The following is a 26,648-nucleotide window of genomic DNA, read 5'->3' on the forward strand; positions in this document are numbered from 1 at the left end:
GGACAGAGCAGTGGATGTGATCTATATGGATTTCAGTAAGGCATTCGACAAGCTTCCTCATGATAGACTGGTCAGCAAGGTTAGATCTCATGGAACACAAGGAGAACTAATCAAATGGATACAGAACTGGCACAAAGGTAAAACACAGAGGGTGGTGGTGGCTAGTTTCCTTTCAAACTGGAGGCCTGTAACCAGTGGTATGCCACAAGGAATGGTGCTGGGTCCACTACTTTTCATCATTTATAGAAATGATTTGGATGTGAACATAAGGGATATAGTTAGTAAGTTTGCAGATGACACCAAAATTGGGGGTGTAGTGGGCAGTGAAGAAGGTTACATCAGAATGCATAGGATCTTGATCAGATGGGCCAATAGGCTGAGGAGTGACAGATGGGGTCTAATTTAGATAAATGAGAGGTGCTGCATTTTGGAAAGGCAAATCAGGGCAGGACTTACACACTTAATGGTAAGGTCCTGGGAAGTGTCTGAACAAAGAGACCATGGAGTGCACGTTCATAGCTCCTTGAAAGTGGAGTCGCAGGTAGATAGGATAGTGAAGAAGGCATTTATGTTTTCCTTTGTTGGTCAGATCATCGAGTGTCAGAGTTGGGAGGTCCTGTGGTGGGTGTACAGGACATTGGTTTGACATTTGGAATATTGTGTGCAATTCTGGTCTCCTTCCTATCGGAAAGATGTTATGAAACTTGAAATAGTTCAGAAAAGATTTGCAAGGATGTTGCCAGGGTTGGAGGATTTGAGCTATCGGGAGAGGCTGAATAGGCTGGGGCTGTTTTCCCTGGAGCATTGGAGGCTGAGGGGTGACCTTATAGAGGTTTATAAAATCATGAGGGGCATGGATAGGATAAACAGGCAATGCCTTTTCCCTGCAGGGGGTGGCGTGGGGGGGAAGGGGTGTGTTGGTGTTCGTAACTAGAGCATAGGTTTAGGGTGAAAGTGGAAATATTTAAAAGGGTCCTAAGGGGCAATTTGTTCACACAGAGCGTGGTATGTTTATGGAATGAGCTGCCAGAGGAAGTGGTGAAGCCTGGTACAATTACAGCATTTAAAAGGCATTTGGATGGGTATGTGAATAGGAAGGGTTTGGAGGGATACAGGCCAGGTGCTGGCAAATGGGACTAGATTAGGTTGAGTTATATGGTTGGCACAGATGAGGTGGACCAAAGGGTCTGTTTCCATGCTGTACATCTCTGACTCAATGGTATTCTGTACTGTTTATTGGACCAGGTCCAAATTTAGTCTCAAAGAATCAAAGACTGTGCCAATAATCTCACGATCTCTGTCTATCTCTGTCTGCACATCTGTTTCTGCCTATCAACGTCTCTCTCTTAATTTCTTGTTCTCTCCTTCTCTGTTTCTTACTCTCTCTCTCTCTTTGTGTCTCTGTGTCAGTCTTGATCTGTCCATCTCTCACTGTTTGTCATCTCCCACACATGACCATCCTGTCTTTCCTTCTCTGTTTCTCCATGTCTTTCTTGATCACACTCTCTATGGCACAGTATCTCTGTCATGGTCCCTCCCATTATTAGAATTTGGTTTACTCTCTGACTAACTTAGAATCTCTCACAATGTCTGTGGCTCTCTGTCTGAGGCAAACTCTAGCTGAGCACGTTGTCCCTCACATTGCTTCGTTTTCAATCTCTCTTTCAATTTCCAAATTTTATAACCTCCACTGAAAAACATTGCATCTAATCCTAGGTATCCCAATTTGGTCAAGCGCAACATGTGAAGTCGAAAGTGAAATTATGAAGATCACATTTGAGAAGGTGGAAGATTATTATAAACCAGGAATTCCATACACTGTGCAGGTAAGGCTAATATACAGAGGATTAATTCTCCTGCATGCATTGTGTAATGAATATGGAGTTAAACTCTCTGACACACACACTCTATAGTACATACTGGGTTAAATTTCCTAACACATGCACACTGTGTAATACATACTGAGTTAAATTCCCCAACACACACACATATTGTGTAATACACAGAACATAGAACATAGAAAAGTACAGCACAGAACAGGCCTTTGGCCCTCGATGTTGTGCCAAGGATGATTCCTAATAGAGTCATAGAGATGTACAGCATGGAAATAGACCCTTCGCTCTAACCAGATATCCCAACCCAATCTAGTCCCATCTGCCAGCACCCGGCCCATATCCCTCCAAACCCTTCCTATTCATATACCCATCCAAATGCCTCTTAAATGCTTCAATTGTACCAGCCTCTACCATTTCCTCTGGCAGCTCATTCCATACCCATACCACCCTCTGTGTGGAAAAGTTGCCCCATAGGTCTCTTTTATATCTTTCCCTTCTCACCCTAAACCTATGCCCTCTAGTTCTGGACTCCCCGATCCTTAGGAAATGGCCTTGCCTATTTATCCTATCCATGCCCCTCATAATTTTGTAAACCTCTATAAGATCACCCCTCAGCCTCCGACCCTCCAGGGAAAACAGCCGCAGCCTGTTCAGCCTCTCCCTATAGCTCAAATCCTCCATCCCTGGCAACATCCTTGCAAATCTTTTCTGAACTCTTTCAAGTTTCACGACATCTTTCCGATAGGAAGGAGACCAACCTAACCTACACATCCCTCAATTCACTGCTGGTCATGTACATGACCAGCCGTCGCTTAAATGTCCCTAATGACTCTGTTTCCACCACCACCGTTGACAACGCATTCCATGCATTCACAACTCTCTGCATAAAGAACCTTTCCCTGACATCCCTGCTACACTTTTCTCCTAATAACTTAAAACTATGACCCCTCGTGCTAGTCAATCCTGCCTGGGGAAAGGTCTCTGGCTATTGTCTCTATCCATGCCTCTCATTACCTTGTATACCTCGATCAGGTCACTTCTCTTCTTCCTTCTCTCCAGAGACAAAAGTCTGAGCTTAGTCAACCTCTCTTCATAAGACAAGCCCTCCAGTCCAGGCAACATCCTGTTAAACCTCTCCAGGTTTGCACCCTCTCCAAAGCCTCCATATATTCCTATAATACCAGGATGTTGCCTAGTGTGGAGGGCAGGTCTTATGAGGAAAGGCTGAGAGACATAAACCTGTTCTCATTGGCAAGAAGAAGGCTAAGAGGGGATTTGGTAGAGACATACACGATGATCAGAGGATTAGATAGGGTAGACAGTGAAAGTCTTTTTCCTAGGATGATGATGTCGGCGTGTACAAGGGGGCATAACTACAAATTGAAGGGTGATAGATTTAAGACAGATGTCAGAGGCAGGTCCTTTACACAGAGAGTGGTAAGGGCGTGGAATGCCACACCTGCTAATGTAGTCAACTCAGCCACAGTAGAGAGATTTAAACAATCCTCAGATATGGATGATTTTGGGATAGTGGAGGGGGACAAGCTGAGAATAGTTCACAGGTCAGTGCAACATCGAGGGCTGAAGGGCCTGTTCTGTGCTGTGTTGTTCTATGTTCTATGTTCTATAATGGGGCGACCAGAACTGGACACAATATTCCAAGTGTGGTCTGACCAGGGACTTGTAGGGCTGTAGCAAAACCTCCTGACTCTTAAACTCCATTCCCATATTAATGAAAGCCAAAACACCATATGATTTCTTAACAACCCTATCCACTTGGGTGGCAACTTGAGGAATCTATGCATGTGAACACCAAGATTCCTCTGTTCCTCCACACTGCTAAGAATCCTGTCTTTAATCCTATATTCAGCATTCATGTTCGACCTTCCAAAATGTATCACTTCGCATTTATCCAGGTTGAATTCCATCTGCCATTTCTCAGCCCAGCTCTGCATCCTGTCTATGTCACGCTGCAGCCTGCAACAGCCCTCGGTACTATCAATGGCACCTCCAACCTTCATCATCAAATTTACGAACCCACCCCTCAACCTCCTCAGCCAAGTCACTTAAAAAAACTACAAAGAGCAGAGGCCGAGAGCAGAGCCCTGCAGGACTCCACTCACCATTGATCTCCAGGCAGAATACTTTCCATCTACAATCAACCTCTGCCTTCTGCCAGCCAACCAATTCTGAATCCAGACAGTCAAATCTCCCTGTGTCTCATACCTCCTGACTTTATGAGTGAGCCTACCATGGGGAACCTTATCAAATGCCTTACTGAAGTCCATATACACCACATCCACTGTTGACCTTCGTCGACCTGCCACGTCACCTCCTCAAAGAACCAAAGAACTCAATAAGATTTCTGAGGCAAGACCTGCCCCTCACAAAGCCATTAGGCAAAAGTGAGAACTGCAGATGCTGGAGATCAGAGTCAAGATTAGAGTGGTGCTGGAAAAGCACAGCGGGTCAGGCGGCATCCCAGAAAGCCATGCTGACTGCCTTTAATCACACTATGCTTTGCCAAATAGTCATAAATCCTATCCCTCAGAATTCTTTCCAAAACTTTGCTGACCACAGATTGACTGACTGGTCTGTAATTTCCTGGGATTTCCCGATTACCCTTCTTGAAAAGAGAAACAATATTTGCCTCCTTCCAATCCTCCGGTATGACTCCTGTGGAGAGTCCTCGCTAGTGGCTTAGCAACCTCCTTTCTCGTTTCCCGGAGCAGCCTAGGATAAATCTGGTCTGGCCCTGGGGACTTATCAATCTTAATGTTTGCCAAAATTTCCAACACATCAATTTCATCAATCTTGATCTGGTCTAGCCTGTATTCCAGCTCCTCAAAGTTCTCATTCACAGCAAGGTCCCTTTCCTTAGTGAAAACCGAAGCAAAAAACTCATTTAGGGCTTCCCCTATCTGTTCATACTCCACGTACAAGTTCCCTACTCTATCCCTGACCGGCCCTACCTTCTCCCTGATCATTTTCTTATTCCTCACGAATGAGTAAAATGCCTTAGGGTTCTCCCTAATCCTTCTTGCCAAGTCTTTATCGTGCCCCCTCCTGGCTCTCCTCAGTCCATTTCTGAGCTCCTTTCTAGCAAGCCTGTAATCCTCTAAAGCTGTGCTAGATCCTTGCTTCCTCCACCTTACGTAAGCTGCCTTCTTCCTTTTGACAAGAAGCTCCTCTGTTCTCATCATCCAAGGTTCCATAATCTTACCCCTTCTTACCTGTATCAAAGGAATAAATTTGTGCATCACTTGCAACAACTTCTTCTTAAATAGTCTTCACATGTCTGTTGTGCCCTTTCTGTGGAACAATTGCTCCAAGTCTGTACTTCCCAAATCCTGTCTGATAGCATCATAATTTCCTGTTCCCCAATTAAATATCTTCCCTTGCTAACTGCTCCTTTCCCTCTCCAAGGCTATAGTGAATGTGAGGCAATTGTGATCACTGTCACCAAAGTACTCTCCCACCGCGAGATCTGACACCTGTCCTGGCGCATTGCCAGCACCAAATCCAAAATGGCCTCTCCCCTCGTCGGCCTGTCGACATACTGAATAAGGAAACTCTCCTGAATACACCTGACAAAAACGGCTCCATCCAAACCATCTGCACTTAGGAGGTTCCAGTCAATATTGTGAAAGTTGAAAACGGCTCCATCCAAACCATCTGCACTTAGGAGGTTCCAGTCAATATTGTGAAAGTTGAAATCACCCATGGCAACAACCTTGCTACATCTGCATTTTTCCAAAAGCTGCCAGCCTATGAATTCTTCAATCTCTCTACTGCTATTAGGGGGTCTGTAGAAAACCCCCAATGAGGTGGCTGCTCCTTTGCTGTTCCTAACTTCCACCCATACTGACTCAGTAGACAAACTTTCCTCAACAATCTTCATTTCTGTAGCTGTGATGCACTCTCTGATTAGCAATACTACACCCCCTCCTCTTTATACCCCTCTCCTTGTACTTTTAAAATGTTCTAAACCTTGGAACATACAGCAACCGTTCCTGCCCCTGTGAAATCCACATCTCTGTTGTGGCCGCAACATCATAGTTCCAAGTCCTGATCCATAATCTTAAGTTCGTCACTCTTATTTCTGGGACTCCTTGCGTTTAAGCAGACACACACTTTAACCGATCCCTTCGTTTCATCACGTGAAAAACCTTTCGGATAGATTCACTAGATCCTGACACTGTCCCATCTACAACTGCCCACTTCTCAGATGTGTAGCTCTGATTCCCACCCCCCTGCCACACTAGTTTAAACCCTCCTGATCAACACAAACAAATCTCCCACCCAGGACATTTGTGCCCCTCCAGTTCAGGAGCAACCTGCCCTTCATGTACAGGTCCCACCTTCCCCAGAAGGTATCCCCATGGTCTAGGTATCTGAAGCCCTCTCTCCTGTACGAACCTTGCAGCACATGTTTAGCTGTCCTCGCTGACTGTTCCTCACCTGACTATCTCGTGGCACTAATAGCAAATCTGAGATCACTACCCTACTCGTCCTGCTCTTCAGCTTCCAACCTAACTCTCTGTAGTCACTTTTCAGATCCTCAATCCCTTCCCTGGCTATATCATTGGTGCCAATATGTGTCACAATTTCTGGCTACTCACCCTCCCCCTTCAGAATCACGTAAACCCGATCAGCGACATCCCGGACCCTGGCACCGGGGAGGCAACATACTGGGTAAAATTCCCCAGCTCACACATACTGTGTAAAATACACAGGCTTACACTCTCCCCACACATACTGTGTAATATATGCAGGAGCACTGTACAGACCAGGTTCTGTACGGGCCAGGTTCAGTACAACCCTTGCTCTGTTACATCATATTGAACGATCCCTGTCTTTACTCAGATAAAATTGCAGTATACTACGGGGCAACCTGTAACCAATGCGACCATCAGCGTGTTAAGTTCCTGGGAACCTGAAGCAGTGTTGGTGACTACAGATGAGAAGGGGATGGGCTCACTAGTTCTGGAAATCCCCATCCAGTCCAATGAATTGCTCTCCATAACGGTGAGTTGGGGAAATGTGGAGCGGGAACAGAGATGTCAGGGACAGAGTGAAGAATTACTGGAATTATGGAACGTTTCAAACAAAATGTTGGATAATGAATTGTTTTATAATGGATATCAGACACTGTGTGGGTAATGAATGGTTTTATAGGGGAGATCTGGCACCGTGTTGGTAATGAATGGTTTTATAGGGGATATCAAGAACCGTGTGGGTAATGAATGGGTTTATAGGGGATATCAGACACCGTGTGGGTAATGAATGGTTTTATAGGGGATATCAAGAACCGTGTGGGTAATGAATGGGTTTATAGGGGATATCAGACACTGTGTGTGTAATGGATGGTTTTGTAGGGGATATCAGGCACTGTGTGTGTAATGAATGGTTTTGTAGGCTATATCAGGCTCCGTGTGGGTAATGAATAGTTTTATGGGGGTTATCAGGCACCGTGTGGTTAATGAATGGTTTTATGGGGGTTATCAGGCACCGTGTGGGTAATGAATGGTTTTATAGGGGATATCATACACTGTGTGGTTAATGAATGGTTTTATAGGGGATATCAAGAACCGTGTGGGTAATGAATGGGTTTATAGGGGATATCAGACACTGTGTGTGTAATGGATAGTTTTGTAGGGGATATCAGGCACTGTGTGTGTAATGAATGGTTTTGTAGGCTATATCAGGCTCCGTGTGGGTAATGAATAGTTTTATGGGGGTTATCAGGCACCGTGTGGTTAATGAATGGTTTTATGGGGGTTATCAGGCACCGTGTGGGTAATGAATGGTTTTATAGGGGATATCATACACTGTGTGGTTAATGAATGGTTTTATAGGGGATATCAGGCACTGTCTGGATAATGAATGGTTATATACAGGACATCAGACATTGTGCGGGTAATGAATGGTTATATAGGGGATATCAGAAACCATGTGTGTAATGAATCGTTTTATAGGGGATATCAGTTTTTGTGGGTAATGGATGTTTTAAGGGGGGATATCAGGTACCCTGTGGGTAATGAATGATTTTATGGGGGATATCGGGCACCGTGTGGTTAATGAATGGTTATCTATGGGATATCAGACACCGTGTGAGTAATAAATGGTTTTATAGGGGATATCAGGCACCGTGTGGTGAATGAATGGTTTGATAGGGGATATCAGGTACGATGTGGGTAATGAATGTTTTTGTGGGGGATATCAGGTACCCTGTTGGTAATATCAGGTACCCTGTTGGTAATGATTGGTATTATAGAGGATATCAGGCACTGTTTGGGTAATGGATGGTTTTATAGTGGATATCAGACACCGTGGCTGTAATGAATCATTTTATGGGTGATGTCAGGCACTGTGTGACTAATGAATGGTTTTATAGGGGTATCAGGTACCTTGTGGGTAATGAATGGTTTTATAGGGGATATCAGGCACTGTTTGGGTAATGAATGGTTTTATAGGGGATATCAGGCACTGTTTGGGTAATGAATGGTTTTATAGGGGATATCAGGCACTGTTTGGGTAATGAATGGTTTTATAGGGGATATCAGGCACCGTGTGGTTAATGAATGTTTTTTATGGGGAATATCAGACACCGTGTGACTAATGAATGGTTTTATAGGGGTATCAGGTACCTTGTGAGTAACGAATGGTTTTATACGGGATATCAGGCACTGTTTGGGTAATGAATGGTTTTCTAGGGGAAATCAGGCACCGTGTGGTTAATGAATGTTTTTATAGGGGATATCAGACACTGTGTGGGTAATGAATGTTTTTCTATGGGAAATCAGGCACCGTGTGGTTAATGAATGTTTTTATAGGGGATATCAGACAGTGTGTGTATAATGAATGGTTTTATAGGGGATATCAGGCACTGTGTGGATAATGAATGGTTTTATGGGGAATATCAGGCACTGTCTGGATAATGAATGGTTATATACGGGACATCAGACATCGTACGGGTAATGAATGATTTTATGGGGGATATCAGACACCATGTGTGTAATTAATCGTTTTATAGGGGATATCAGTTTTTGTGGGTAATGGATGTTTTAAGGGGGCATATCAGGTACCCTGTGGGTAATGAATGATTTTATGGGGGATATCGGGCACCGTGTGGTTAATGAATGGTTATATATGGGATATCAGACACCGTGTGGGTAAAGAATGGTTTTATAGGGGATATCAGTCACCGTGTGGGTAATGAATGATTTTATGGGGGATATCGGGCACCGTGTGGTTAATGAATGGTTATATATGGGATATCAGGCACCGTGTGGGTAATGAATGGTTTTATAGGAGATATCAGTCACCGTGTGGGTAATGAATGATTTTATGGGGGATATCGGGCACCGTGTGGGTAATGAATGGTTGTATGGGGGATATCAGGCTCCGTGTGGGTAATGAATGGTTTTTTGAGCCATATCAGACACCGTGTGTGTAATGAATCGTTTTATAGGGGATATCATGTACCGTGTGTGAAATGAAAGATTTTTAAGGTGATATCAGACACCGTGTGGATAATGAATGGTTTTATAAGGGATATCAGGCTCCGTGTGTGTAATGGTTGTATGGTCGATATCAGATACCCTATCGGTAATGAATGGTTTTCTAGGGGAAATCAGGCACCGTGTGGTTAATGAATGTTTTTATAGTGGATATCAGGCACTGTGTGGGTAATGAATGGTTTTATGAGGGATATCAGACACCGTGTGGGTAATGAATGGTTTTATAGGGGATATCAGTTCAGTGTGGGTAATGAATGTTTTAATGGGGGATATCAGACACCATGTGGGTAATGGATGGTTTGATAGGTGATATCAGGCACCGTGTGGATCATGAATGTTTTTGTGAGGGATATCAGGTACCCTGTGGGTAATGAATGGTTTTATAGGGGATATCAGACACCGTTTGGGTAATGAATGGTTTTATAGGAGATATCAGGTACCCTGTGGGTAATGAATGGTTTTATGAGGCATATCAGACACTGTGTGTGTAATGAATCGTTTTATAGGGGATATCATGTACCGTGTGTGTAATGAAAGATTTTTAAGGTGATATCAGACACCGTGTGGATAATGAATGGTTTTATAGGGCATATCAGGTTCCGTGTGTGTAATGGTTTTATGGTCGATATCAGATACCTTGTCGGTAATGAATGGTTTTCTAGGGGAAATCAGGCACCGTGTGGTTAATGAATGGTTTTATAGGGGATATCAGGCACCATGTGGGTAATGAATGGTTTTATATGGGATATCAGACACCGTGTGGATAATGAATGTTTTAATGGGGGATATCAGTCACCATGTGGGTAATGGATGGTTTTATAGGTGATATTAGGCACCGTGTGGATCATGAATGTTTTTGTGAGGGATATCAGGTACCCTGTGGGTAATGAATGGTTTTATAGGGGATATCAGGTACCCTGTGGGTAATGAATGGTTTTATGAGGCATATCAGACACCGTGTGGGTAATGAATCATTTTATAGGGGATATCATGTACCGTGTGTGTAATGAATGATTTTATGGGGGATAATAGGTACCCTGTGGGTAATGAATGGTTTTATTGGGGATATCAGGCACCGTTTGGGAAGTGAATGGTTTTATGGGGGATATCAGGCACTGTGTGGGTCATGAATATTTTTTATGGGTATATCAGGCATCATGTGGGTAATGAATGGTTTTATAGGGGATATCAGACACCGTGTGGGTAATGAATGGTTTTATAGGGGATATCAGGCACCGTGTGGGTAATGAATATTTTTTATGGGTATATCAGGCACCGTGTGGGTAATGAATGGTTTTATAGGGGATATCAGACACCGTGTGGGTAATGAATGGTTTTATCGGGGATAGCAGACACCGTTTGTGTAATGAATGGTTTTATGGGGGAGATCAGGCACTGTGTGTTTAATGATAGATTTTTAAGAAGATATCAGATTCCATGTGGATAATGAATGTGTTTATGGGGGATATTAGGCCCCGTGTGGGTATTGAATGGTTTTATAGGGGATATCAGCCACCATATGGTTAATGAATGGTTTTATGGTGTATATCTGGCACCGTGTGGTTAATGAATTGTTTTATAGGGGGTATCGGGCTCTGTGTGTGTAATGAATGGTTTTATGGATGATATTAGGCACCGTGAGAATAATGAATGTTTTATAGGGGATATCAGACACTGTGTGGGCAATGGATTGTTTTATAGTGGATATCAGGCACCGTGTGTATAATGAATGTTTTTATGGGGAATATCAGGCACCGTGTGGGTGATGAAACGTTTTATAAGTGATATCAGCAACCGTGTGGATAATGAATGGTTTTATAGAGGATATCAGGCACCGCGTGGGTAATGAATTGTTTTAGAGGGTATATCGGGCACCGTGTGGGTAATGAATGGTTTTATAGGGGATATCAGGCACCGTGTGGGCAATGAATGGTTGTATATGGGATATCAGACACCGTGTGGGTAATGAATGGTTATATAGGGGATATCAGACACCATGTGTATAATGAATCGTTTTATAGGGGATATCAGTTCTGTGTGGGTAATGGATGTTTTAATGGGTATATCAGGCACTGTGTATGTAATGAATGTTTTTATAGGGGATATGAGGCACCATGTGTGTAATGAATTGTTTTAGAGGGTATATCGGGCACCGTGTGGGTAATGAATGGTTTTATAGGGGATATCAGGCACCGTGTGGGCAATGAATGGTTATATATGGGATATCAGACACTGTGTGGGTAATGAATGGTTATATAGGGGATATCAGACACCATGTGTATAATGAATCGTTTTATAGGGGATATCAGTTCTGTGTGGGTAATGGATGTTTTAATGGGTATATCAGGCACTGTGTATGTAATGAATGTTTTTATAGGGGATATGAGGCACCATGTGTGTAATGAATTGTTTTATAGGGGATATCAGGCGCCGTGTGAGTAGTGAATAGTTTTATCGGGGATATCAGGCACCGTGTGAGTAATGAATGTTTTTTATGGGTATATCAGGCACCGTATGGGTAATGAATAGTTTTATGAGGGATATCAGACACCGTGTGGGTAATGAATGGTTTTATAGGGGATATCAGGGGCTGTATGCGGAATGAATGGTTTTATAGGGTATATCAGGCACCGCGTGGATAATGAATGTTTTTATGGGGGATATCAGGTATCCTGTGGATAATGAATGGTTTTATCGGGTATATCAGGCGCCGTGTGAGTAGTGAATAGTTTTATGGGGGACATCAGGCACCGTGTGGATAATGAATGGTTTTAGAGGGGATATCAGGCACTGTGTGTGTAATGAATGTTTTTATAGGGGATATGAGGCACCATGTGTAATGAATTGTTTTATAGGGAATATCAGGCGCCGTGTGGGTAATGAATGTTTTCATGGGAGATATCAGACACCGTGTGGGTAATGAATGGTTTTATAGGGGATATCAGGCACCATGTGGGTAATGAATGTTTTTATGGGTGATATCAGGCACCGTGTGGGTAATGGATGTTTTTATCGGGGATATCAGGCGCCGTGTGGGTAATGGATGTTTTTATGCAGGATATCAGGTACCCTGTGGCTCATGAATTGTTTTAAAGGGATGTCAGACACCATGTGTGTAATGAATCATTTTATACGGGATATCAGAAACTGTGTGGCTAATGAATGGTTTCATCGGGGATATCCAACACCATGTTGGTAATGGATGGTTTTATAGTGGATATCAGGCACCATGTATGTAATGAATGGTTTTATGGAGGATATCAGACACCATGTGTGTAATGAATTGTTTTATCAGGGATATCAGAAACCGTGTGGGAAATGAATGTTTTCATCGGGGATATCAGACATGGTGTGGGTAATGAATTGTTTTGTAGTGGATATTAGACACTGTGTGAGTAATGAATGGTTTTATGGGGGTTATCAGACACCGTGTGGGTACAGAATGGTTTTATAGGGGATATCAGGCACCGTTTGGGTAATGTATGGTTTCATAGGGGATATCAGACACCATGTGAGTAATGAATGGTCTTATGGCGGATATCTAGCACTGTGTGGGTAATGATTGGTTTTATAGGGGATATCAGGCATTGTGTGGGCAATGAATGTTTTTATATGGGATATCATGCACCGTGTGTGGGTAATGCATGGTTTTATCAGGGATATCACGCACCGTGTGTGTAATGAATGGTTTTATAGGGGATATCTGACAGAGTGTGGATAATGAATGGTTTTATAGGGGATATCAGACTCCGTGTGGGTAATGAATGGTTTTGGAGGGTATATCAGAAACCGAGTGGTTATTGAATGGTTTTATCGGGGATATCAGGCACCATGTGGTTAGTGAATTTTTTTGTAGGAGATATCAGGCACCATGTGGGTAATGTATGGTTGTGCAGGGGATATCAGGCACCGTGTGGGTAATGTATGGTTGTGCAGGGGATATCAGGCACCATGTGGGTAATGTATGGTTGTGCAGGGGATATCAGGCACCGTGTGGTAATGAATGTTTTTATGGGGAATATGAGGTACCCTATGGGTAATGAATGGTATTATAGTGGATATCAGACACGGTGTTGGTCATGAAATGTTTTATGGAGGACATCAGGCATTGTGTGGGTAATGTATGGTTTCATAGGGGATATCAGACACCATGTGAGTAATGAATGGCTTTATGGTGGATATCTAGCACTGTGTGGGTAATGAATGGTTTAATATGGGATATCAGATACCGTATTTTAATGAATGGTTTTATGGGGGATATCAGACACCGTGTGGGTAATGAATGGTTTTATAGTGGATATCATACACCGTGTGGGTAATGGGTGGTTTTATAGAGGATATCAGGCATTGTGTGGGTAATGAATGGTTTTATAGAGGATATCAGACACCGTGTGGGTAATAAATGTTTTTTCATGGATAGCAATCACTGTGTGGGTAATGAATGGTTTTATAGGGGATATCAGACACCATGTGAGTAATGAATGGCTTTATGGTGGATATCTAGCACTGTGTGGGTAATGAATGGTTTAATAGGGGATATAAGATACCGTATTGGTAATGAATGGTTTTATGGGGGATATCAGACACCGTGTAGGTAATGATGGTTTTATGGGGGATATCAGACACCATGTGGGTAATGAATGGTTGTATCGGGGATATCAGGCATTGTGTGGGTAATTAATGGTTTTATAGGGGATATCAGGCACCCTGTGGGTAATGAATGGTTTTATCGGGGATATCAGACACCATATGAGTAATGAATGGTTTTATATGGGATGTCATGCACCGTGTGTGGGTAATGCATGGTTTCATCAGTGATATCAGGCACCAAGTGCCTAATGAATGGTTTTATGGTGTATATCTGGCACAGTGTGGGTAATGAATGGTTTTATAGGGGATATCAGACACCGTGTGGGCAATGAACGTGTTTTATGGGTAAATCGGGCACCGTGTGGGTAATGAATGGTTTTATAGTGGATATCATACACCGTGTGGGTAATGAGTGGTTTTATAGGGGATATCAGGCACCGTGTGGGTAATGAGTGGTTTTGTAGGGGATATCAGGCACCGTGTGGGTAATGAATGGTTTTATAAGGTATATCAGGCTCCGTGTCGGTAATGAATAGTTGTATCGGGGATATCAGACACCGTGTGGATAATGAATTGCTTTATCGTGGATATCATACACTGTGTGGGTAATGAATGGTTTTGGAGGGGATATGAGGCACCGTGTGGGTAATGAATTGTTTTATACAGGATATCAGAAACTGTGTGGCTAATGAATGGTTTCATCGGGGATATCCGACACCGTGTGGGTAATGGATGGTTTTATAGTGGATATCTGGCACATTGTATGTAATGAATGGTTTTATGGGGGATATCAGGCACTGTGTGACTGATGAATGGTTTTATAGGGGATATCAGTAACCGAGTGGATAGTGAATATTTTTGTGGGGGATATCAAGCACCGTGTAGGTAATAAATGGTTTTATCGGGGATATCAGACACCATGTGTGTAATGAATCGTTTTATCGCGGATATCAGACACCGTGTGGGTAATGATGGTTTTATGGGGAATATCAGACACTGTGTGTTTAATGAATGGTTTTATAGGGGATATCAGGCACCGTGTAGGTAATGAATGTTTTTATTGGGGATATCAGGTACCCTGTGTGTAATGAATGGTTTGATAGGGGATATCAGACACCCTGTGGGTAATGAATGGTTTTATGGGGGTTATCAGACACCGTGTGGGTACAGAATGATTTTATGGGGAATATCAGACACCGTGTGGCTAATGAATGGTTTTATAGGGGATATCAGACTCCGTGTGGGTAATGAATGGTTTTATTGGGGATATCAGGCACCGTGTGGGTAATGAATGGTTTTATAGGGGATATCATTCACTGTGTGTGTAATGAATTGTTTTATAGGGGATATCAGGCACCGTGTGCATAATCAATGTTTTTGTGGGGGATATCAAGTACCCTGTGGGAAATGAATGGTTTTATAGGGGATATCAGGCACCGTGTGTGTAATGAATGTTTTTATGGTGGACATCAGGCACCGTGTGGGTAATGAATGGTTTTATAGGGTATATCAGGCTCCATGTCGGTAATTAATGGTTTTATAGGAGATATCAGGCACCGGGTGGGTAATGAATGGTTGTATCGGGGACATCAGACAACGTGTGGATAATGAATGGTTTTATAGTGGATATCAGGTACCATGTGGGCAATGAATGTTTTCATGGGAGATATCAGGGGATATCAGACACCATATGGGTAATGAATGGTTTTATATAGGATGTCATGCACCGTGTGTGGATAATGCATGGTTTTATCAGGAATATCTGGCACAGTGTGGGTAATGAATGGTTTTATAGGGGATATCAGACACCGTTGGGGTAATTAACGTGTTTTCTGGGTATATCGGGCACCGTGTGGGTAATGAATGGTTTTATCGGGGATATCAGACACCATATACGTAATGAATGGTTTTATATGGGATGTCATGCACCGTGTGTGGATAATGCATCGTTTTATCAGGGATATCTGGCACAGTGTGGGTAATGAATGGTTTTATAGGGGATATCAGACACCGTTGGGGTAATTAACATGTTTTCTGGGTATATCGGGCACCGTGTGGGTAATGAATGGTTTTATAGGGGATATCAGGCACCGTTGGGGTAATTAACGTGTTTTCTGGGTATATCGGGCACCGTGTGGGTAATGAATGATTTTATAGGGGATATCAGGCACCGTTGGGGTAATTAACGTGTTTTCTGGGTATATCGGGCACCGTGTGGGTAATGAATGGTTTTATAGGGGATATCAGGCACCGTGTGGGTAATGAATGGTTTTATAGGGGATATCAGACACCGTGTGGGTAATGAATGGTTTTATAGGGGATATAAGGCACCATGTGGTTAATGAATGGTTTTATAAGGGATATCAGGCACCGTGTGGATAATGAATGTTTTTATAGGAGATATCAGGCACCGTGTGGTTAATGAATGGTTTTATAGGGGATATCATACACCGTGTGGGTAATGAGTGGTTCTATAGGGGATATCAGGCACCGTGTGGTCAATGAATGGTTTTATAGGGGATACCATTCACCGTGTGGGTAATGAGTGGTTCTATAGGGGATATCAGGCACCGTGTGGTCAATGAATGGTTTTATAGGGGACATTGGACACCGTGTGTTTAATGAATGGTTTTATAGGGAATATCAGGCACTGTGTAGGTAATGAATGTTTTTATGGGGGATATCAGGTACGCTGTGGGCAATTAATGGTTTTATAGTGGATATCACACACGGTGTGGGTAATGGATTGTTTTATGGGGGATATCAGGTACCATGTGGGTAAGGAATGGTTTTATAGGGGATATCAGGCACCGTGTGCGTAATCAATGTTTTTGTGGGGGATATCAAGTACCCTGTGGGAAATGAATGGTTTTATAGGGAATATCAGACACCGAGTGGGTAATGAATGTTTTTATGGGGGATATCAGGCACCGTGTGTGTAATGAATGGTTTCATAGGGAATATCAGACACAATGTGGGTAATGAATGGTTTTATAGGGGATATCAGACACCATGTGGGTAATGAATGGTTTTATAGGGGATGTCACGCACCGTGTGGGTAATGAATGTTTGTTCAGGGGATATCAGGCACCATGTGGTTAATGAATAGTTTTATAGGGGACATCAGACACCGTGTGGGTAATGAATGGTTTTATCGGGGATATCTGACAGAGTGTGGATAATGAATGTTTTTATAGGGGATATCAGACACCGTGTGGTTCATGAATGGTTTTATGGTGTATATCTGGCACAGTGTGTGTAATGAATGGCTTTATAGGGGACATCAGGCACCGTGTGGGTAATGAACATGTTTTATGGGTATATTGGGCACCGTGTGGGTAATGAATGGTTTTATAGCGGATATCAGGTACCCTGTGGGTAATGAATGGTTTGATAGGGAATATCATTCACTGTGTGTGTAATGAATGGTTGTATAGTGGACATCAGAAACCGTGTGGGTAATGAATGGTTTTATAGGGATATCAGGCACCGTGTGCATAATCAATGCTTTTGTGGGGGATATCAAGTACCCTGTGGGTAATGAATGGTTTTGTTGGGGATATAGGTACCGTGTGGTTAATGAATGGTTTTATAGGGGATATCATACACCGTGTGGGTAATGAGTGGTTCTATAGGGGATATCAGGCACCGTGTGGGCAATGAATGGTTTTATAGGGGATATCAGGCACCGGGTGGCTAATGAATGGTTGTATTGGGGATATCAGACACCGTGTGGATAATGAATTGTTTTATAGGGGATATCATACACTGTGTGGGTAATGAATGGTTTTGGAGGGGATATCAGACACCGTGTAGGTAATGAATGGTTTTGTAGGGGATATCAGACACCGTGTGTGTAATGAATAGTTTTATAGGGGATATGAGGCACCGTGTGTGTAATGAATTGTTTTATAGGAGATATCCGGCGCCGTGTGAGTAGTGAATAGTTTTATGGGGGATATCACGCACCGTGTGGGTAATGAATGTTTTTTATGGGTATGTCAGGCACCGTATGGGTAATGAATGTTTTCATGGGAGATATCAGGCACCGTATGGGTAATGAATGGTTTTATATGGGATATCAGGCACCGTATGGGTAATGAATGGTTTTATATGGGATATCAGGCACCATGTGGGTAATGAATGGTTTTATAGGGGATATCAGGCACCATGTGGGTAATGAATGGTTTTATACAGGATATCAGGCACCATGTGGGTAATGAATGTTTTTATCGGGGATATCAGGCGCCGTGTGGGTAATGGATGTTTTTATGCAGGATATCAGGTATCCTGTGGCTCATGAATTGTTTTAAAGGGATGTCAGACACCATGTGTGTAATGAATCATTTTATACGGGATATCAGAAAATGTGTGGCTAATTAATGGTTTCATCGGGGATATCCGACACCATGTTGGTAATGAATGGTTTTATGGTGGATATCAGGTACTGTATGACTAATAAATGGTTTTATAGGGGATATCAGACACCATGTGTGTAATGAATTGTTTTATCGGGGATATCAGAAACCGTGTGGGTAATGAATGTTTTCATCGGAGATATCAGACATGGTGTGGGTAATGAATTGTTTTGTAGTGGATATCAGACACCGTGTGAGTAATGAATGGTTTTATGGGGGTTATCAGACACTGTGTGGGTACAGAATGGTTTTATAGGGGATATCAGGCGCTGTTTGGGTAATGAATGGTTTCATAGGGGATATCAGACACCATGTGAGTAATGAATGGTTTTATAGGGGATATCAGGCATCGTGTGGGCAATGAATGTTTTTATATGGGATATCACGCACCGTGTGTCGGTAATGCATAGTTTTATCAGGGATATCACGCACCGTGTGTGTGTAATGAATGGTTTTGGAGGGGGATATCAGAAACCGAGTGGTTATTGAATGGTTTTATCGGGGATATCAGGCACCATGTGGTTAGTGATTTTTTTTGTCGGAGATATCAGGCACCGTGTGGGTAATGTATGGTTGTGCAGGGGATATCAGGCACCGTGTGGTAATGAATGTTTTTATGGGGAATATGAGGTACCCTATGGGTAATGAATGGTATTATAGTGGATATCAGACACGGTGTTGGTCATGAAATGTTTTATGGAGGACATCAGGCATTGTGTGGGTAATGTATGGTTTCATAGGGGATATCAGACACCATGTGAGTAATGAATGGCTTTATGGTGGATATCTAGCACTGTGTGGGTAATGAATGGTTTAATATGGGATATCAGATACCGTATTGTAATGAATGGTTTTATGGGGGATATCAGACACCCTGTGGGTAATGAATGGTTTTATAGTGGATATCATACACCGTGTGGGTAATGGGTGGTTTTATAGAGGATATCAGGCATTGTGTGGGTAATGAATGGTTTTATAGAGGATATCAGACACCGTGTGGTTAATAAATGTTTTTTCATGGATAGCAATCACTGTGTGGGTAATGAATGGTTTTATAGGGGATATCAGGTACCGTGTGTATAATGAATGATTTTATCGGGGATATCAGACACCATATGGGTAATGAATGGTTTTATATGGGATGTCACGCACCGTGTGTGGGCAATGCATGGTTTTATCAGGGATATCAGGCACCAAATGCGTAATGAATGGTTTATGGTGTATATCTGGCACAGTGTGGGTAATGAATGGTTTTATAGGGGATATCAGGCACTGTGTGGGTAATGAACATGTTTTATGGGTATATCGGGCACCGTGTGGGTAATGAATGGTTTTATAGTGGATATCATACACCGTGTGGGTAATGAGTGGTTTTATAGGGGATATCAGGCACCGTGTGGGTAATGAGTGGTTTTGTAGGGGATATCAGGCACCGTGTGGGTAATGAATGGTTTTATAAGGTATATCAGGCTCCGTGTCGGTAATGAATAGTTGTATCGGGGATATCAGACACCGTGTGGATAATGAATTGCTTTATCGTGGATATCATACACTGTGTGGGTAATGAATGGTTTTGGAGGGGATATGAGGCACCGTGTGGGTAATGAATTGTTTTATACAGGATATCAGAAACTGTGTGGCTAATGAATGGTTTCATCGGGGATATCTGACACCGTGTGGGTAATGGATGGTTTTATAGTGGATATCTGGCACATTGTATGTAATGAATGGTTTTATGGGGGATATCAGGCACTGTGTGCCTAATGAATGGTTTTATAGGGGATATCAGTAACCGAGTGGATAATGAATGTTTTTGTGGGGGATATCAGGCACCGTGTAGGTAATGAATGGTTTTATCGGGGATATCAGACACCATGTGTGTAATGAATCATTTTATCGCGGATATCAGACACTGTGTGGGTAATGATGGTTTTATGGGGAATATCAGACACTGTGTGTTTAATGAATGGTTTTATAGGCGATATCAGGCACCGTGTAGGTAATGAATGTTTTTATGGGGGTTATCAGGTACGCTGTGGGCAATGAATGGTTTTATATGGATATCAGACATGGTGTGGGTAATGAAATGTTTTATGGGGGATATCAGGCACCATGTGGGTAACGATTGGTTTTATAGGGGATATCAGGCACTGTTTGCGTAATCAATGTTTTTGTGGGAGCTATCGAGTATCCTGTGAGAAATGAATGGTTGTATAGGGGATATCAGACACCGTGTGGGTAATGAATGGTTTTATTGGGGATATCAGACACTGCGTGGGTAATGAATGGTTTTATAGTGGATATCAGACACTGCGTGGGTAATGAATGGTTTTATAGTGGATATCAGACACTGCGTGGGTAATGAATGGTTTTATAGTGGATATCAGACACGATGTGGGTAATGAATGGATTTATAGGGAATATCAGACACGATGTGGGTAATGAATGGTTTTATAGCGGCTATGACACACCCTGTGGGTAATGAATGGTTTTATGGGGGTTATCAGACACCGTGTGGGTACAGAATGGTTTTATGGGAAATATCAGACACCGCGTGGGTAATGAATTGTTTTATAGGGGATATCAGACTCCGTGTGGGTAATGATGGTTTTATGGGGGATATCAGGCGCCGTGTGGGTAATGAATGTTTTTTATGGGGATATCAGGTACCCTGTGGGTAATGAATGGTTTTTTAGGGGATATCATTCACCGTGTGTGTAATGAATGGTTTTATAGGGGACATCAGAAACCGTGTGCGTAATCAATGTTTTTGTGGGGGATATCAAGTACCCTGTGGGAAATGAATGGTTTTATAGGGGATATCATACACCATGTAGGTAATGAATGTTTTTATGGTGGATATCAGGTACCCTGTGGGTAATGAATGGTTTCATAGGGGATATCAGACACCGTGTACATAATGAATGGTTTTATCGGGGATATCAGGCACCGTGTGGGTAATGATCGTGGTTCATGTGTATATCGGGCACCGTGTGCGTAATGAATGATTTTATAGGGGATATCAGACACTGTGTGGGTAATGAATGGTTTTCTCGTGGATATCATACCCCATTTCGAAATGGCAGGCAGTGACCAGTGGGGTACCGCAGGGATCCGTGCTGGGACCGCAGCTTTTTACAATATATGTAAATGATATAGAAGATGGTATCAGCAATAACATTAGCAAATTTGCTGATGACACAAAGCTAGGTGGTAGGGTGAAATGTGATGAGGATGTTAGGGGATTACAGGGTGACCTGGACAAGTTAGGTGAGTGGGCAGATGCATGGCAGATGCAGTTTAATGTGGATAAATGTCTGGTTATCCACTTTGGTGGCAAGAACAGGAAGGCAGATTACTACCTCAATGGTATCAAATTAGGTAAAGGGGCTGTTCAGAGAGATCTGGGTGTTCTTGTCCACCAGTCAATGAAGGCAAGCATGCAGGTACAGCAGGTCGTGAAGAAGGCTAATAGCATGCTGGCCTTCATAACAAGAGGGATTGAGTATAGAAGCAAAGAGGTGCTTCTGCAGCTGTACAGGGCCCTGGTGAGACCACACCTGGAGTACTGTGTACAGTTCTGGTCTCCAAATTTGAGGAAAGACATTCTGGCTATTGAGGGAGTGCAGCGTAGGTTCACGAGGTCAATTCCTGGAATGGCAGGATTGCCTTACACGGAAAGACTGAAGCGACTGGGCTTGTATACCCTTGAGTTTAGAAGACTGAGAGGGGATCTGATTGAAACGTATAGGCTTATGAAAGGACTGGACACTCTGGCAGGAGGGAACATATTTCCGTTGATGGGGGAGTGCCGAACCAGAGGACACGACTTAAAAATACGGGGTAGACCATTTAGGACAGAGATGAGGAGAAACTACTTCACACAGAGAGTGGTGGCTGTGTGGAATGCTCTGCCCCAGAGGGCAGTGGAGGCCCAGTCTCTGGATTCTTTTAAGAAAGAATTGGATAGAGCTCTTAAAGATAGTGGAGTCAAGGGGTATGGAGATAAGGCTGGAACAGGATACTAATTAGGAATGATCAGCCATGATCATATTGAATGGCGGTGCAGGCTCGAAGGGCAGAATGGCCTACTCCTGCATCTATTGTCTATTGTCTATTGTCTATTGAATGGTTTTATAGGGGCTATCAGACACCATGTGGGTAATGAATGGTTTTATAGGGGATATCAGACACCGTGTGGGTAATGAATGGTTTTATGGGGGTTATCAGACACCGTGTGGGTAATGAATGGTTTTATAGGGGACATCAAGCACCGTGTGGGTAATGAATGGTTTTGTAGGGATATGAGACACCGTGTGGGTAATAAATGGTTTTATAGGGGATATCAGACACCGTGTGGATAATGAATGGTTTTATAGGGATATGAGACACCATGTGGGTAATGAATGGTTTTATAGGGGATATCAGGCACCATGTGGGTAATGAATGGTTTTATAGGGGATATCAGAAACCGTGTGGGTAATGAATGGTTTTATAGGGGATATCAGGCACCGTGTGCGTAATCAATGTTTTTGTGAGCAATATCAAGTACCCTGTGGGAAATGAATGGTTTTTTAGGGGATATCAGGCACCGTGTGTGTAATGAATGGTTTTATGGGGGATATCAGATACCATGTGGGTAATGAATGTTTTTATGGGGATATCAGGCACCGTGTGTGTAATGAATAGTTTAATAGCGGATATCAGACACCTTGTGGGTAATGAATTGGTTTATAGCAGCTATGACACACTGTGTGGGTAATGAATGGTTTTATCGGGGATATCAGGCACCGTGTGGGTAATGAATGGTTTTATAGGGGATATCAGACACCGTGTGGGTAATGAATGTTTTTATAGGGGATATCAGACACCGTGTGGGTAATAAATGGTTTTATAGGGGATATCAGACACCGTGAGGGTAATAAATGGTTTTATAGGTGATATCAGGCACCGTGTGGGTAATGGATGTTTTTATGGGGCTATCAGTTACCCTGTGGGTAATGAATGGTTTTAGAGGGGATATCCGGCACTGTGTGGTAATGAATGTTCTTATGAGGTACCCTGTGGGTAATGAATGGTATTGTAGTGGATATCAGACACGGAGTTGGTAGTGAAATGTTTTATGGGGGATATCAGGCACTGTGTGGGTAACGATTGGTTTTATAGGGGATATCAGGCACCGTGTAGGTAATGAATGTTTTTATATGGGATGTCATGCACCGTGTGTGGGTAATGCATGGTTTTATCAGGGATATCAGGCACCCTGTGGATGATGAATGGTTTTATAAAGATATAGACACCGTGTGGGTAATGAATAGTTTTATAGGGGCTATCAGACACCGTGTGGGTAATGAGTGGTTTTATTGGGGATATCAGGAACCGTGTGGGTAATGAATGGTTTTATTGGGGATATTAGGCACCATGTGGGTAATGAATGGCTTTGTGAGGGATATCAGGTACCCTATGGTAAATGAATAGTTTCATCGGGCCTATCAGACACTGTGTGGGTGAAGAATTGTTTTATAGGGGATATCAGGCACCGTGTGGGTAATGAATGGTTTTATAGGGATATCTGGCACCGTGTGGGTAATGAATAGTTTTATAGGGGATATCAGACACTGTGTGGGTCATGACTGGTTTTATCGGTGATATCAGGTGCCGTGTGGGTAATGAATGGATTCATAGGGGATATCAGGCACCGTATGGAGAATGAATGGTGGTGTGGGAGATATTATACTCCCTGTGGGTCATGAATGGTTTTATGGGGGACATCAGACATCGTGTGGGTAATGAATGATTTTATACGGGATATGAGGTACCGTGTGTGTAATGAATGGTTTTATGGGGGATATCAGACACTGTGTGGATAATGAATGCTTTCAATGGGGATATCAGGCACCGTGTGGGTAATGAATGGTTTTATGGGGGGGTATCAGGCACTGTGTGGGGAATGAATGGTTTTATAGGGGATATCAGACACTGTGTGGGTAATGAATGGTTTTATAGGGATATCTGGCACCGTGTGGGTAATTAATAGTTTTATAGGAGATATCAGATACCGTGTGGGTAATGAATGATTTTATAGGGGATATCAGACACCGTGTGGGTCATGAGTGGTTTTTTCGGTGATATCAGGTGCAGTATGGTAATGAATGGATTCATAGGGGATATCAGGCACCATATGAATAATTTTTAGATTAAATTACTTACAGTGTGGAAACAGGCCCTTCAGCCCAATAAGTCCACACCGACCCGCCGAAGCACAACCCACTCATACCCCTACATTTACCCTTTACCTAATACTCCGGGGAATTTAGTATAGCCAATTCACCTGACCTGCACATCTTTGGACTGTGGGAGGAAACCGGAGCACACCCATGCAGACACGGGGAGAATGTGCAAACTCCACACAGTCAGTCGCCTGAGGCGGGAGTTGAACCCGGGTCTCTGGTGCTGTGAGGCAGCAGTGCTAACCAGTGTGCCACCGTGCCGCCCAATGAATGGTTTTAAGGGAGATATCATACTCCCTGTGGGTCATGAATGGTTTTATGGGGGACTTCAGACACCGTGTGGATAATGAATGGTTTTATGGGGGATAATAGGTACCCTGTGGGTAATGAGTGGTTTTATGGATATCAGACACCGTGTGGGTAATGAATGATTTTATACGGGATATGAGGTACCTTGTGTGTAATGAAGGGTTTTATAGGGGATATGAGACGCCTTGTGGGTAATGAATGGTTTTAAAGGGGATATCAGGCACCATGTGGATAATGAATGGTTTTGTCGGGGATATCAGACACCGTGCGGGTAATGAATGGTTTTATTGGGGATATCAGGCACCGTGTGGGTAATGAGTGGTTTTATTGGGGATATCAGGAACCGTGTGGGTAATGAGTGGTTTTATTGGGGATATCAGGAACCGTGTGGGTAATGAGTGGTTTTATAGGGGATATCAGGCACCGTGTGGGTAATGAGTGGTTTTATTGGGGATATTAGGCACCATGTGGGTAATGAATGGCTTTGTGAGGGATATCAAGTACCCTATGGTTAATGAATAGTTTCATAGGGGCTATCAGACACTGTGTGGGTGAAGAATTGTTTTATAGGGGATATCAGGCACCGTGTGGATAATGAATGGTTTTATAGGGGATATCAGACACCGTGTGGGTAATGAATGGTTTTATAGGGATATCTGGCACCGTGTGGATAATGAATGGTTTTATTGGGGATATCAGGCACCGTGTGGGTAATGAATAGTTTTAAAGGTGATATCAGACACCGTGTGGGTAATGAATGATTTTGTACGGGATATCAGAAACCGTGTGGGTAATGAATGGTTTTATAGGGATATCAGGCACCGTGTGGGTAATGAATAGTTTTGTACAGGATTTCAGACACCGTGTTCGTAATGAATGGTTTTATGGGGGATAATAGGTACCTTGTGGGTAATGAGTGGTTTTATGGGGGATATCAGACACCGTGTGGGTAATGAATGATTTTATACGGGCTATGAAGTACTGTGTGTGTAATGAAGGGTTTTATAGGGAATATCAGGCACCGTGTGGGTAATGTTTGGGTTTATGGGGACATCATTCACCGTGTGAGTGATGAATAGTTTTACAGGAGAGATCAGGCACTGTGTGGGTAATGAATGTTTTTATGAGGGATATCAGATACAGTGTGGGTAATGAATGGTTTTATGGGGGATATCAGGTATCGTGTGGGTAACGAATGGTTTTATAGTGGATATCAGACACCATGACACCCCCTTTAAACCCCAGCATTCTATACCCAGTCCCTGATAACCCTTTAAACCCCCCCAACATTCTGTCCCCAGCCCCTGATACGCCCTTTAAACCACCCCATTCTATACCCAGTCCCTGATAAACCCTTTAAACCCCCAATTCTATACCCAGTCCCTGACACCCCCTTTAAACCCCCCCATTCTAAACCCAGTCCCTGACACCCCCTTTAAACCCCACCATTCTATACCCAGTCCCTGATAACCCCTTTAAACCCCCATTGTATACCCAGTCCCTTGGTATAGAATGGTGGGGTTTAAAGGGGGTATCAGGGACTGGGTATAGAATGGTGGGGTTTAAAGGGGTAATCAGGGACTGGGTATAGAATGGGGTGGTTTAAAAGGGGTATCAGGGACTGGGTATAGAATGGGGTGGTTTAAAGGGGGTGTCAGGAACTGGGTATAGAATGGGGTGGTTTAAAGGGGGTGTCAGGGACTGGGTATAGAATGGGGTGGTATAAAGGGGGTGTCAGGAACT

The 26,648-nt window shown here is 43.1% G+C and overlaps 1 protein-coding gene across 3 annotated transcripts in view; it reads left to right on the forward strand.

The window, feature by feature from the left end:
* The window catches only part of LOC140458802 (pregnancy zone protein-like), a 363,432-nt gene that overhangs the window by 248,797 nt on the left and 87,987 nt on the right, over nucleotides 1-26,648 (forward strand). For all 3 annotated transcript variants that reach the window (XM_072553442.1, XM_072553443.1, XM_072553444.1), the window contains exons 10-11: nucleotides 1,717-1,826; nucleotides 6,702-6,863. In XM_072553442.1, the coding sequence (XP_072409543.1) occupies nucleotides 1,717-1,826; nucleotides 6,702-6,863 (272 nt within the window). The remainder of the gene's footprint in view (nucleotides 1-1,716; nucleotides 1,827-6,701; nucleotides 6,864-26,648) is intronic.

The sequence above is a fragment of the Chiloscyllium punctatum genome, chromosome 34, assembly GCF_047496795.1.
Source record: "Chiloscyllium punctatum isolate Juve2018m chromosome 34, sChiPun1.3, whole genome shotgun sequence".
NCBI classification, from domain to species: Eukaryota; Metazoa; Chordata; class Chondrichthyes; order Orectolobiformes; family Hemiscylliidae; genus Chiloscyllium; species Chiloscyllium punctatum.